At 40.1% G+C, this 13,429-nt stretch overlaps 1 protein-coding gene across 1 annotated transcript in view; it reads left to right on the top strand.

Moving 5' to 3' along the window:
• Positions 1-12,710: 12,710 nt before the first annotated feature.
• clmpb (CXADR like membrane protein b) overlaps positions 12,711-13,429 on the top strand; it is an 81,572-nt gene continuing 80,853 nt past the window's right edge. The window contains exon 1 of the mRNA XM_086261238.1: positions 12,711-13,202. Coding sequence (XP_086117364.1) covers positions 13,154-13,202 — 49 coding nt within the window. The 5' untranslated portion in view covers positions 12,711-13,153. The remainder of the gene's footprint in view (positions 13,203-13,429) is intronic.

Below are 13,429 nucleotides of genomic sequence, written 5' to 3'. Positions count from 1 at the left end.
GTCTGAAGTCAAAATACATATCATGATTGCCTGTGTCTGCAAACGAAGAGCTGTAAAGCCATCCTCGGGTATTACAATAGCAGTGAAAGCCCTCACCAAGGGAAGGGAGACAGAGCAGAGAAAGGGAAAATTATGATTATGAAACTCTGTCGATGGAAAATGAGACAGGAAGCAACCGAATGAGAAAACAGAGGGGCTGCGCAGCTGGCATCAGCCCAGCAAACTCATTTTCTGAGGCCACAAATCAGTCAGTGTTATGTGAGTCAAGATTCACAACTTGTGTTTGCAGTGGAAAAACAGCAAGTGCTGGCAGTATTGGAGCACGATCAAAGTGGATTGCAGTGCAAGCGAACACATCCACTGAAGTGGACCTGGAAAGCATTTCGCCTTTAATTTACTTAAGTTCCTTCTTTAGCTTATTTAATGAACACTTTTGTTAGAAGCATTAAATACAGCTGTACTCTCCACCTACAGTGCAGCAGCTGACCCTGCATGGTGCAGACCAGTTCAGTCATGCATAAATGGCAACTATCCCTGCAGGGCATGTTGTGTACAAAAAATACCTAGTTTAACCTTACCTTGTTAGTGTATATGCAGTAACACTGACTTTCCCTATTTTAAAGAGAAATCCTTGACTTGGTCCTGAAATCTTTAATAGTTTGTTAATTGCAAATCAGCATATTTGGGCTGTTAGTACCCACATCACAATGCAACCAGAGTGAACATATGCCAGAATGGTTCCTTTTTGTACATTGCAGGGTGTCCTTATTAGAGAAATCTCTATATAGATTGCCTTTTTCAGCAGCTGTAAAGCTTGGTACAGTAATGAGCTAGGTGATATTTAGTGGGTGGCCCTTCTGACTAAAGCAAAGTGACAGCTGCATGCTAGGTTGTAATTTGTTTCTTATAAAACCCCAGTTCAGTGTCTGAGCTCATTACATGTGAGAACATGTTGCAAGGAGTATTTCAGTGGCAAGTAAACAGCAGTTTCAAGCACACTGCATCTTCAGTCTCAAGGGCTGATGCAAGACAACATCATGCTGTATCTCAGCTACACTGTAGTATAGGGTTGTTGTTTTTTTATCTATGATTAGAGTTTCTGTTTCTCTTTATTATTTATTCCACTATATTCTAGTTGCTTCTGTACGTTTTTTGGCACTTAACTACTTCCTCAGTTTTGGTGCTATTTTCACTGTTCAAATTTTATAATATTACTATTTCTATTACTATTTCTGCTCTTTCCTGCTATGACTTTTGGTGCTCATAATTTTTCAGATATTACATTTTTTATGCAATTGTTTTGTCCCATTGAAATGAATGGACCACATTATCAGTGTGGTCACTGATTTTGCTTGCTGGGGTGAGCTGTGTTTTAGCTCTGTGAGATGAGCAGCCGTCCTCAGAGCAGGAGGTCCGGGTTTGAATCCGGCTTATGGCAACATGTTTTTCAATTAACTTTTCAACTTTTTTAACTCGTTTCAACACAAATTTCAGCTTCTTCTTCCTTTTCAGCAGAATTTTCATTTTTTTCACTCCTTTTAAGCAAAATTTCCAGATTCGTCAGTTTTACCACATACCAAAGATGCTCTATTGGATTGAGATTTGGTAATTGTGGAGGCCATCTGAGTGAACTCATTGGCATGTTCAAAAAAATACTTTAAGATGACGTTCTGTTATCTTGCTGGAAGGAACCATCTGAATATGTATTATCTGAATGTGGCAGCAGAAATTAAGACTTATTCAATCAGGCAACGTTACTCCAATGTTTTACCGGCCACTTTTGGTGAGCCTGTGCAAATTGTAGCCTCAGTTTCCTGACTGACATGGGTGGCACCCAGTGTGGTCTTCAGCTCCTGTAGCCCATCTGCTTTGAGGTTTAACATGTTGTGCATTCAGAGCTCTTCTGCATAACTTGGTTGTAACGACTGGTTATTAGAGTTACTGCTTCCTGTCTGCTAAAAGCACACAGACCATACTACTTTTTCCTCAGACATCAACAGCATTTTCACACTGAGAACTGCTGCTCAATGGATATTTGTCTTTTTTGGACAATTCTCTGTAAACCCTAGAGATGGTTATGTGGGAAAATCACAATAGCTCAGCAGTTTCTGACATACTCAGACCAGCTCATCTTGCACGAACTATATATATATATATATATATATATTTATATATATATAGTGTGTGTTATTTTGATGCATTTGATTATATGAAACGAAAACATACTGTTGTTGCAAGAGGCTGAAGCAATTTCTCTATTTCTATACAGAGTTAGCCACAGGGCCTCCCAGAGGACTCTCATACTTGGAACTGCATTTGATTGTGTTTCTTCTGTCTGCGTCTCTCAAGCATTATAGTTTCCACAGTATGTCCCACTTTACCTGATTCAAACATGACTGACATATGAGGCCAGGTGAGCCTCTATTACCATATTCATTACTTGTGTTATTGGAACCTGCACATGCAGCTCTGAACTTTCCCCCTCATATGCAAGCAGCCCTTCCCAGGAGAGTGGTGGGTGCACCTGCCTCTTTCTCCAGCTATTGTTAGTCTTATATGGAATGACTCCCATCATGATTTGTCCTATTGAAGCTGCGACTAGGTGTGCGCATGGGAATGAGTCCATCAGGACAAATTAGGAAGGTCACAAATAAACTTCTCACAGGAAGAAGGTGGAAAATCAAGATGGCATTAGCGTGGCACCTGTGAAGCCTTAAACTGCTGTTATTTGATTTTTTCCAAAAAGTTACCCAGGATAAAATACGGAATCTAACAGCTATGCTTTCATCACAGAGAAGATGTGCTGATCTATATCTCTTCTTTCTTCAAACTTTGATGGCAAATGAAAACTGTGCCCAGCTGAAAAGGTCAAGACAGAGATGGAGACTTGTGCGCTCAGCCAGAAAATAGATCAGTCATAACAGTGATAACTGGAAATTAACTTTTTTATCCTCATGGTGTCTGCTCCATTTTTGAAAATGCGCTGTTGTGACAAACACGTTTGATGTGAGTTGTCGGATAATGTTAATCATTCAAACTGTTTGCAGACACCATCATAAAAAGTAAGAACTGAAAATTGGGCTTTTCGGTAACACGTATTTTAGCTTCCATTTTCATTCCTTATTTTTTGTGTTGCTATAATTCTCCTCGACAGACAACAGCACATATTTAACATAAGTACACTTATATGCTAAAGGGTAAACTTGCTCAAGCGCTGCTTGTGAGAGCTGGAGTCAAGAAATCAACCAGAATCAAACACCAGTTTGGACAGCAAGTGAATGGATAGATCAATTGATTGATTAGTGTGTAAATCCTCTCTTGCAAATGCTCCTAAATCCCCTCTTCATGATTACCGCTTTGTACTGTGAATGCTAAGTAGCCAATACAGCACACACATCCACAGTGGTCGATAAGGATATTATTGCTTTGTGTTGAATTTTTCATTTCTTGTCTTCTTTTCTTGTCAAAGAAATGATCTCGCTTCACTGGTCACTGCATCAGTCACGCCTCAGTCTGTAGTTGCTCTGGAAGATTGCCTGGACTTTAAAATAGTTATCAGCTTGGAGCATGGGATTGTTCTTCAGAAAATGATTTTTTTTTTTCCTGTTAAATTCAGGGGTTATTCAGGCAGCCCCCAAAGCACACACTCACCACATAATCCTACATCATCTTTTTATGTCTAGTTCAAAAAAAGAAAAATCACACACAGCTCATTTTATCCTTCAGCTCTATGTGTCCCTTTTTTATTTATTTGTTTGACTGGCTCTGGAACAACATTTTCCTTATTTTCATGTTGTAAAAATAAGTAGCTTCAAGCACAAAACACCACAAAAAAGTTATCAAGTTGCTCTGGCACAAAAGTCAGAATCCATCCTTGATTACTGCCCAATGTCTGATTTGATTAAAATAAAAGTAAATATAGTAGAATATTTCATGGAATTCAGATTTTTACCTTTACCGACCCAGAACCTACAAACTCCAGTTATTTATTCTCTTGCTTGCAAGTAATTTCAGTTTACACTTGTTGTTTGCATGAACTGCTAATCCCTTCTGCCTTCTTTGGGACATCTGAAACAATGAATTTTAATTGTAGTTATATAGGTATTTCACTCTCCTTTGCTCTTGAGGAAAAGAATTTGTTGTTTAGCAAATAAATATTTAACTATGTTTATTAGGCACCAAAGTTCAATCAAAGCAAAATCTATATGTGATGTAAAACAAACTACAGGGTGGGCCATTTATATGGATACACTGTAATAACATGGGAATGGTTGCTGATATTAAAGTCCTGTTTGTGGCACATTAGTATATGTGAGGGGGCAAACTCCTCAAGATGGGTGGTGACCATGGTGGCCATTTAGAAGTTGGCCATCTTGGATACAACTTTTGTTTTTTCAATAGGAAGAGGGCCATGTGACACATCAAACTTATTGGTAATGTCACAAGAAAAACAATGGTGTGCTTGGTTTCACCGTAACTTTATTCTTTCATGAGTTACAAGTTTCTCTTTGTTCACAGCCATTGACATGTCGAAGAGGTTAACACGTGAGGAGCGGATCGAAATTGTGTTGATATCTGGTGAACGCAGTAACCGGGTCATTGCAGCAGATTTCAATGCAAGACACCCTACGAGACCACCCATCTCCCATGCTACAGTTAGCAAACTGCTTGCTAAGTTTCGTGAAACTGGTTCAGTGTTGGATTTGCCAAAATGTGGACGCAAGAAAACTGTCACTAATGAAGAAACATCAGTGGCTGTCCTAGCTTCATTCAGCAAGAGCCCAGAGCGTAGCACTCGCCGCATGTCACTGGAGAGTGGCATTAGACGAACATCCCTTCGGCGGATATTAGCTACTCACAAATGGTACCCTTACAAACTCCAGCTACTGCAGCATCTCAACGAGGATGACCCAGATCGGCGCACAGAATTTGCAGAATGGGCAAAACAAAACTTGGAACAGGACCCTCAGTTCACGCAGAAGATTTTGTTCAGTGATGAGGCAAACTTTTATGTGAATGGTGAAGTTAACAAACAAAACCACCGCTATTGGTCTGACACTAACCCACATTGGATGGATCCCTCCAAGGCTGTTGGAACAACAAAAGTGATGGTTTGGTGTGGTATATGGGGTACAACGATAGTGGGTCCATTCTTCATCAATGGTAACCTCAAGGCCATTGGATATTTGAAATTGCTACATGATGATGTGTTTCCCTCTTTATGCACTGAAGCTGGCACGTTCCCTGAGTTTTCCCAGCAAGATGGTGCACCACCACATTATGGGTGCCAGGTCCGAGTATTCCTAGATGAACAATTTCCTGGAAAGTGGATTGGTCGTCGTGGACCAGTTGAATGGGCCCCAAGGTCTCCCGATCTGACCCCATTAGACTTTTATCTTTGGGGTCATCTGAAGGCAATTGTCTATGGTGTGAAGATACGAGATGTGCAGCACCTGAAACTACGGATACTGGATGCCTCTGCTGGCATTTCTCCTGTGTTGTTGCTATTAGTGTGTGAAGAGTGGGAGAAGAAATCCAACTCTTTCTTTTTCAAAGTTCACTCTAAAAATGTGACTTTTGCTTTCAGTTTACATATTTTCGATTTCAAATTTTTCTTTTAACTACACAAACATTATGGCCCTGATTTAACTCCATAGGCAGGCGCCTGGCGGAGTGATACGTACTGTGCTTCAACATAATATTACCGTATTGTGTGTGTATAACCTCTTTTTAAGTTTTGTGGATATTATACATGGTTATGCTGAGGATATGTCAGCCAATTTCCATTGGAAATGCCTTTTGGTTAAACTGCCAGCAAGGAATTTGCACTGTTACGTTTTTACATAACTTTAATGCACATAAAAAGCAGCTGCTTGTTTAAGTGAAAATACATTGATGGGGTTTTTTGCACTAATAAAGTTGTGGAGTTGTAAAGTATTTTGTCTAGTGTCAATTATATCGTCAGTTATATCGTTATCGCAAATTTTAAAATGTATATCGTGATAAATATTTTTGGTCATATCGCTCTGCTCTAGTCACCACCCATCTTGAGTTTTTGTTTTTTTCTTAAGAAATGCAAATATTCTGCATTTATCCACTTTACTTGTGTTCATGGGTCTTTCAAACTGTTTGGTGTTGCTGAGTTTACCAGTGCATTCCTTCTTTTTAAGAATATACCACATTGTTGAGCTCACTGCTACTGAAGTTGTTGCTATCCCACCGATAGTTTTGGGGTTTTCAGCCTATGGCCTGAACAATGGCCTCTTTCCCTTGCATCATTATGTCTTCGGAGCTCATTTTAAGAGTTTCTGTAAAGAGCAACCAATTATAAGTTCAAAACTTTGAATCAACTCTAAATCTTTTTTCCATAGAATAATGAGGGAGCTGCTTCTCAGTTAATTTTCTAAGAAAATCTGAACCTCTCAAAATGTGATTCTATGTATAAAAAGTGATGAATTCCTAACTAGCTAATACAGGGTTAGGCAACTCCAGGCCTCAAGGGCCGGTGTCCTGCAGGTTTTAGATGTGTCCTTGATCCATCACAGCTGATTCAAATTGCTAAATTACCTCCTCAGCATGTCTTGAAGTTCCCCAGAGGCCTGGTAATGAACTAATCATTTGATTCAAGTGTGTTGGCCCTGGGTGAGATCTAAAACCCTCAGGACACCGGCACTTGAGGCCTGGTGTTGCCTACCCCTGAGCTAATACAATACTGTGGCGGAGGTGTGGTCCCTGGCTCAGCTGGGGTGGCGCAGTGAGCTCAAGGGAGTGGTGCCAGGGAGGCTGGTGGGACAGGTGGTGATGATTTTCCTAACAAAGTCTCCTTTTTATAGTGAAGCTGTAGACCAGCTGGAAAGTTGGTGAACCGGGTGCCGAACCAAACAAAACTGTATGTGTGAAACGTCAATAAACACTCCTAAAAGTGATCAAGATAACACTGTGTCGGGTTGGTCTTTACAAACACTTTGTCAAATCCCTTGAATCAAAGTCTGCACTTCAGCCACATCTTGGTTGTTAGGCTTAAAATTCATAGTAGTAGCAAAACTACTTTTGGTCCTTAGCTAAGTGACAAACATTTTTGACACAAATGGCTTCAAAACTCCAACCACGCATCTGACATTGCAGGATCTGGAAGAATGCAAGTTGATAGAGATGCACCTGTTAGTCAGTCAGTAGATAAATGGAGCATATTTGTTGAAAAGGCCTTTAACATCACAGCACAAACTTTCATATTTTAATAGACACATAGTTGGGTCAGTTTACCTGGTTGCACTTTGGTACTAGAAGATAAGACAATATCTAGATAAGTTGTTTATTTTTTTTTTGTCTGTTTTTTGAAAAGAACAATGTTTTAATTTCTTTTGATTGATTGTAGATTTGAATCCTAGTGCATAAATAATTCACCTACAGCGGTGTGGACAGACCAAAGGTAATTCAAAAGTGTACCCCGTGGTGTTACTTTTAAAGTGATTATCTACACTTTGGTCATTTTCTATACTGGTAAATGGAGACATGTTGAAGATTGATTCCTCAGCCCACACCTGACACACAGTATGATGCAAAGCATCTGCTGATTTATGCTGGCTCTTCCCGACCATACGGCTCACATCACTCACTCCCCAGTGACTGGGCTGAAGACTTCTTCATCAAAGAGAGGGCAGAGAGGGTAATAGTTGTGTTGGGTATTGAACAAGGGTGGGAAAGGACAGAGGAACTTCTAAATCAGACAAATCAAACAAACAGCACTTCACTCGCTTCCCTCCGCCTTTGCTTATACCTCAATCAAGCCTTGTTTATTTGCTAAACGAAGATGGGATTGTGAGCACTCTGTCCTGTGTCAATAAAGCTGAAGAGGCAAAGCGATCAATGACAAAGGCATTCAATTTATGCTTAAACTTGAGGCTAATCAGCTAATTTGCTAGCTTGTGACAAAGGCTCCTTGAATGTTCTGGTAATGAGCATTAAGACTGTTGTATCATTTCACAGAAGTAAAACTATAAATAGAAAAGTTTGACTACACATTTTCATTTGTATGAGATTAGCCACCAAAAAAAGCTAATCTCATGCAAAACACAGAGAAGACCATTTTAGCGAGCAAGTAAGACACAGAAGAGCTAATATACCCTGTAGATGAATTTTTGCAGATGAGCAGATCATGGCAATTATGTCGAAATGAGTTTATAAGTGATTGTTTTGCTAAAATTAAGTTGACTTGTCAGCAGTATTTGACTAAAAATATGCATTTTTATTCCAGCATGGACTGTATATTTGAGTGATTAAGGTGCAAGGCTGTCAGGTAGCACATGGCACCTTGGTGGTGGTAGTGTGGTGTTCATTCAAAGCCCTACTTTGTTGAAAATCCATGTCTAAATAGCTCATACAACCTTCTCTAATTAAACATTTATTTGATTTTCTCCTTTTGGGTGATTTCTAGAGACAAGCAGAAGACAGCATTTTCCTGTAGCTGCTGGCATGGAAACTGTTAGTGTTGGGGGAAATAAATTCTAAAGCAGCTTCCAATGCAGTGAAAATTATATCCAAATATGATTGATCTGTTTATTCTGGACTGGAGCGGGCAACCATTTTTTAATTTATTTATTTTCTTTATCTCAGTCATGCATTTTCATTGAAACAATCCTGGCTCTTTCATTCTTCCAAATGACCCCATCATGTGTGCTCGGTTTATTCAGTCATTTTCTCTCATTTTGCTTGATGATTTCATCCACATTGTTCATTTGCCCATTCCCATTCAGTTCATTCATTTACCTGCTCACTGCAGACTGAAAGATGTGCCATAGTATAATAAAGCCGGGCACGCTGTTAGCTTCTTTGATGCCATTCTGTTTGGCCTCGCCTTTAATTAGAGCATGATAACATGTTTTTAAACTCCATCCTTCCCTGCCTCGTGTTTCCCGAGAAAGGCTCATAAATAAATTGAGGCGGACCACCACTTCTGAACTCACTGGGCTTTACAGTACACGGAGACAGGCATTGCACTCGCAGGAATGTGGAATGGGAAGTGGTCTAAAACTGGAAATAGCTGCTTCTTCTTTATCACACTGTATAAGCAATCTGCAGTAATGACACCAAAGAGTCCAGCTAACTGAATGATATCCTTTAAAATATCCCCACACAAACACCGCATAATCAGATAATCATGATCCTGTAAATCTATGAACTTTCTGCCATATATGCTACAAAATCTCAGGTTGCTCCATATTTGTGGTTGTTGTGTATACACCATCCACTGCTCCTTAACACATCACCGCTGGATGTCATGCTTATGTGCTTAAGGAGACGACTACAACAACAGATGAAGACTATATTCATTTTATTGGCTAAAGAAGACAATTTGCTTCTGTGGCGTGGTTGCACAGTGCAGGAGGGAAAGAGCTTTACTGAACCATAAACAAACATCCAATTTGGATCAATAAGCCGCGTGGCCAATGTCACCTTGAGATGTTCGCTGTAAATCTCAGAGGGCCGCCCTCTCCCTCATTAAATTATAAAGGATCCATGAGCCGTGAAACACTAACGGCAAAGCATCACATTGGTTGCTAAAAATAGGAAGCCCTAGACAAAAGAGTTTCTTTTTTTTTTTTCTCCTCATTCATATTGTTACTCAAGAATCCTTTTAACCATCCACTTCTATCCTTGCCTTAAGTCAAGTAGAGAGACATGGCCAAAGCCCGACATCCCTGCAGTGCCTCGCGTGTGTTTGCTCGGTATCGTCCTGGCGTCAACAAAACAGTAACACGTCCCTGTGATGTCATGATGAGGGAGATACAGCTGTTCTGGTGGACGGGAACACAGTTGGTGAAGTGCTCCGTCTCTGACAGGAGGTCCGAGGTGCATCTTGTTGCTCCAATTTAAATTTCAAATCCACTTAAAGTACATAAGTCAGGAGTGCTCCCAGCTAAAATGCAAGCCGTGTTGGGCCTGGAAGATATTTAAAAAATCATGGACATTGCACTTGGGAGGATTACATCTTCATGTGCTGAAAGGAAAAGAACGAGGGAGAGTCCCAACGCAGCATCATCATCACCTGAAAAAGGGGGCACCCCTCACAGCAAATGATGTTTATTTTAAAACAATGCTTATCATGCCCTTAGCTAAAGCCTCGTAATGAATCTCGCAACCAGTCATATGCTTTCCGTGCGGTGAGATATTGTCGTGCTCTTGGTGATGTGAAACTAATCAGGGAGAAAGAGTGGTTTCCACACTGGTGACTTTTCAAGGCCCTGTGGTATAAATATCAACCATCTGTGAGGCCATCTGCATTGGGGTGCTATATCATGCACCAAGGCCAAACTACCAAACACAGACAGGTTGCCTTCCGTGGCACAATTTACACTGCATGCAAGACAAAGTAACCTATTGCACAATCGCTACTGTCAACAAAGGATATGCCCTCATACTTCATGTTGCGCTGTCATCAGCTTATACATAACAAAGCTCCTCATTTGAAATGATAGTGTCACTGTTGTTTAATGTATTCTACAGCCACATACTCTCCTCTGCTTCCAGATCTCATTTTTGTGCAGAAAGACTCATTTTAAAAGGGGAAAACTGATATATGTTGGCTGTCAGGTGCATTTTCATTCAAGTGTGTTTATCTGGACTAAGAATCCAGGAGGACTGTTGTCACTGCAGGTGAAACGTGTCTTTTGAACCTGGCGATCCATCAGTTACACTGCTAATATTGCATCAGTTCCGAGGATTCCTTGCTTTTGTATTTCACTACAGTGCATGCTGCTCACTTTCTGTAAATACTGACCTCTGCAGAAAAGAGCTGTGATGAAACTGGGATGTTTTCTTTTTTTCTTTTCATGGAAAAGCAGGAGAAAGAGAATGCAAACAGGGAAGAGAGACAAAAGGGACACGCGACACTAAAGACCTCAGTTTTACCACTACCGCTATTTCTCACAACATCTGGAATTATGTTGTTGAGTCTCATCCTCTGCTTTCTGTGCACATATCTTCTTTTCTGTTCTTCTTTTTTCAAAAGCGTGTGTGTGTGTGTGTGTGTGTGTGTGTGTGTGTGTGTGTGTGTGTGTGTGTGTGTGTGTGTGTGTGTGTGTGTGTGTGTGTGTGTGCGTGTCTACTTGTGCGTGTGAAACATTGTTTCAAGCTATCTAGTTATTGGAACGGAAAGGAATGGCGGAAGGCTGGTGCTGAAGAGCAGGCCTCTTGAGGGGGGAAGAGAGAGAAGAGAGGGGCCACAGGCGAGTGAAAATCCTTTTTTGTTGTTTTGGCTGATTGTTGAGACACAGAAGAGGGGGATTAATTTGTCTCAAGGTCTGACAACAACCATCAACAGACAGCAGCTTTCCCCCTTTTTTTTTCTTTTTGCTTGTTTATATAACTGGTGCCAGTACCGGGTGTGGGATGACAGTTTTGTAAAGATGCACAGAATAATCAGATCATGGTCAAAATATAACATGGTAAACGAGAACAAATATGCCCTATGATTCCAGACAAATCTTTAAATTTAATTCCTTTAATTATAACATCATCATAGCCTGAATAATATAGTTACAAAATGCATACCTTTTGGGGGCTTTAACATGTGGACTTCTGGATTTCCCTGTTCCTATTATAAAGTCACACCAAATCCTCAAAAAACAGTTTAAGACAGCAATATTTGAAATAATGATGTAGTATAGTAGCTGTAGTATCACCAAAAGACAAAGAACTTTCCCACAAATATATGAACATTTGTAAAAAAGTAAAATACGTATAGCAGATTTAAAGAAAAACAACAACGTTGTGTGGTTTTTTGAAACACTGTAGTTATGAGGAATACAAGGAAAAATAAGCTTTAGAGAAAATGGGACAAACATTATAGCCTGCATATTATAGTCTCTTAAAATATATGTTGGCTTCACTGATTTAAAAAAAATTAAAAAATTACTGTATTGAGAAGGCCATTCATTTACACGCAAGCCTTATTATTTCTCATAAAGACACATGACATTTTCTGCAGTGGCTCGTAGCAAGAAGGGACACAAATATAAAGGTGCAGCTTTTCAAGACATTCGGTGTTATCTAAAGTGGAAAAATATTAACATCACAGAAAAATATAATAACAAAGATAGTCTAGCTGCTATTTAACTTCTGGTAACTACACAGTAAGACATGTTATACCAGTTCTAAATTATTTTCGTCTCTAATAACTGGTTGTAAACCTTTAAATGTTTGGTCACACAGTCATGAACCCTAATCACGCCCCTTTTTCCTGTTGGTCCCTTTTTTTTTCTCTTCAGTGGAATAAACACCAGTGCCAACCAGTCAGTGTTTTATTGATACGGAGCAGAATGCTGTAATTTTAAGTGTTAATGGCTTATGTTAAAAAAATAAGAAGGAAAAAATGCAATGATAAAGTTTTGTTATCAAAACTCTGGTTCTCAGGTGGTGAATTCTGCCTTACAAAGAGCATTGTTCATTTACTGTATATTGCATTAATATACAGATCAAAGATACAAAAATATAATTCCAGTGTCTCAACTTCACATGCAGTTTTGTTTAATGGGACTGTGTGTAGCTATTTTTCAGCTTGCATGATTTTCATTCAGTGATATGTAAACAGATTCCTGTCAGACTCCTGTCTGCTGCACCTAACTATGACTCCCAGCCACCCAACAAGCAGAGCGTGTGTTGCCGGATGCTCAAGCATGTGTAAGAGAACTTCAGACTCTAGAGGTCTCCATCCTTCAGCATCCCCTCATCATCATCCACCTATTCTCCCTCCTCCTCCTCCTTCTCCTCTCTGGCATTTTGTGCAGCGGAGGAGGATAGGAGGAGTGACTGCTGAGGAGGAGACAGAGGGGACTCTGAGACAACACGTCCCACGCCAGAGCCAGACAGCCAGGGAACTTTGATTTGACGCCAAGTAGCCTGCGATCAAAATTACAATGAAAAGAAAGAGCCTCGTTTCTTCCTCCTCCTCTTCTCCTTTTTCTTCTCGGGAGGCTTAGATATGTCGGGCGTGTGCAACATATGATGTCGTTGGACTCATAAGCTCAATGAAGATTTATTTATCTCTGATTTCGGTCCTTAATTCGCTGATGGTGCCGCTTCGTTGTGCTTGCGCTTAGGTCAGCCGAATGAATTTGAAGGCAGTCTGAGCGCATTGTTTCCAGCTCCGTTACATATGGGATTTCGAGCCGTGATGTCTGCAATCTCTCGCTCTTTGTTTCTGGGTAAGTCACTTTCCATTTCTTTAAAAGACCGGATTTATTTATGTAAAAGCAGCGCAGGCGTGTTGCTCTGAAAATTGCGGATGTGAACACCGAGGTTCATTTTTCGTATATATTTAAATATAATTCTCTTTCGTTGTTTCACGTGTCGTTAAGACCACATCTGACAGCTTCGGTTCAGAATGATGTCAGAATATATCTGTTGTCTATTTTCTCTTCCCCCTTATGAC

The sequence above is a fragment of the Aulonocara sp. 'chitande type north' Nkhata Bay genome, linkage group LG14 (assembly GCF_057382095.1).
Source record: "Aulonocara sp. 'chitande type north' Nkhata Bay isolate Kocher_YH1m ecotype deep benthic linkage group LG14, A_spYH_male_GT1.1, whole genome shotgun sequence".
Lineage (NCBI taxonomy): Eukaryota > Metazoa > Chordata > Actinopteri > Cichliformes > Cichlidae > Aulonocara > Aulonocara sp. 'chitande type north' Nkhata Bay.
Note: the sequence above shows the minus strand (reverse complement) of the source record. Positions and strands in the feature narration are given on the sequence as shown.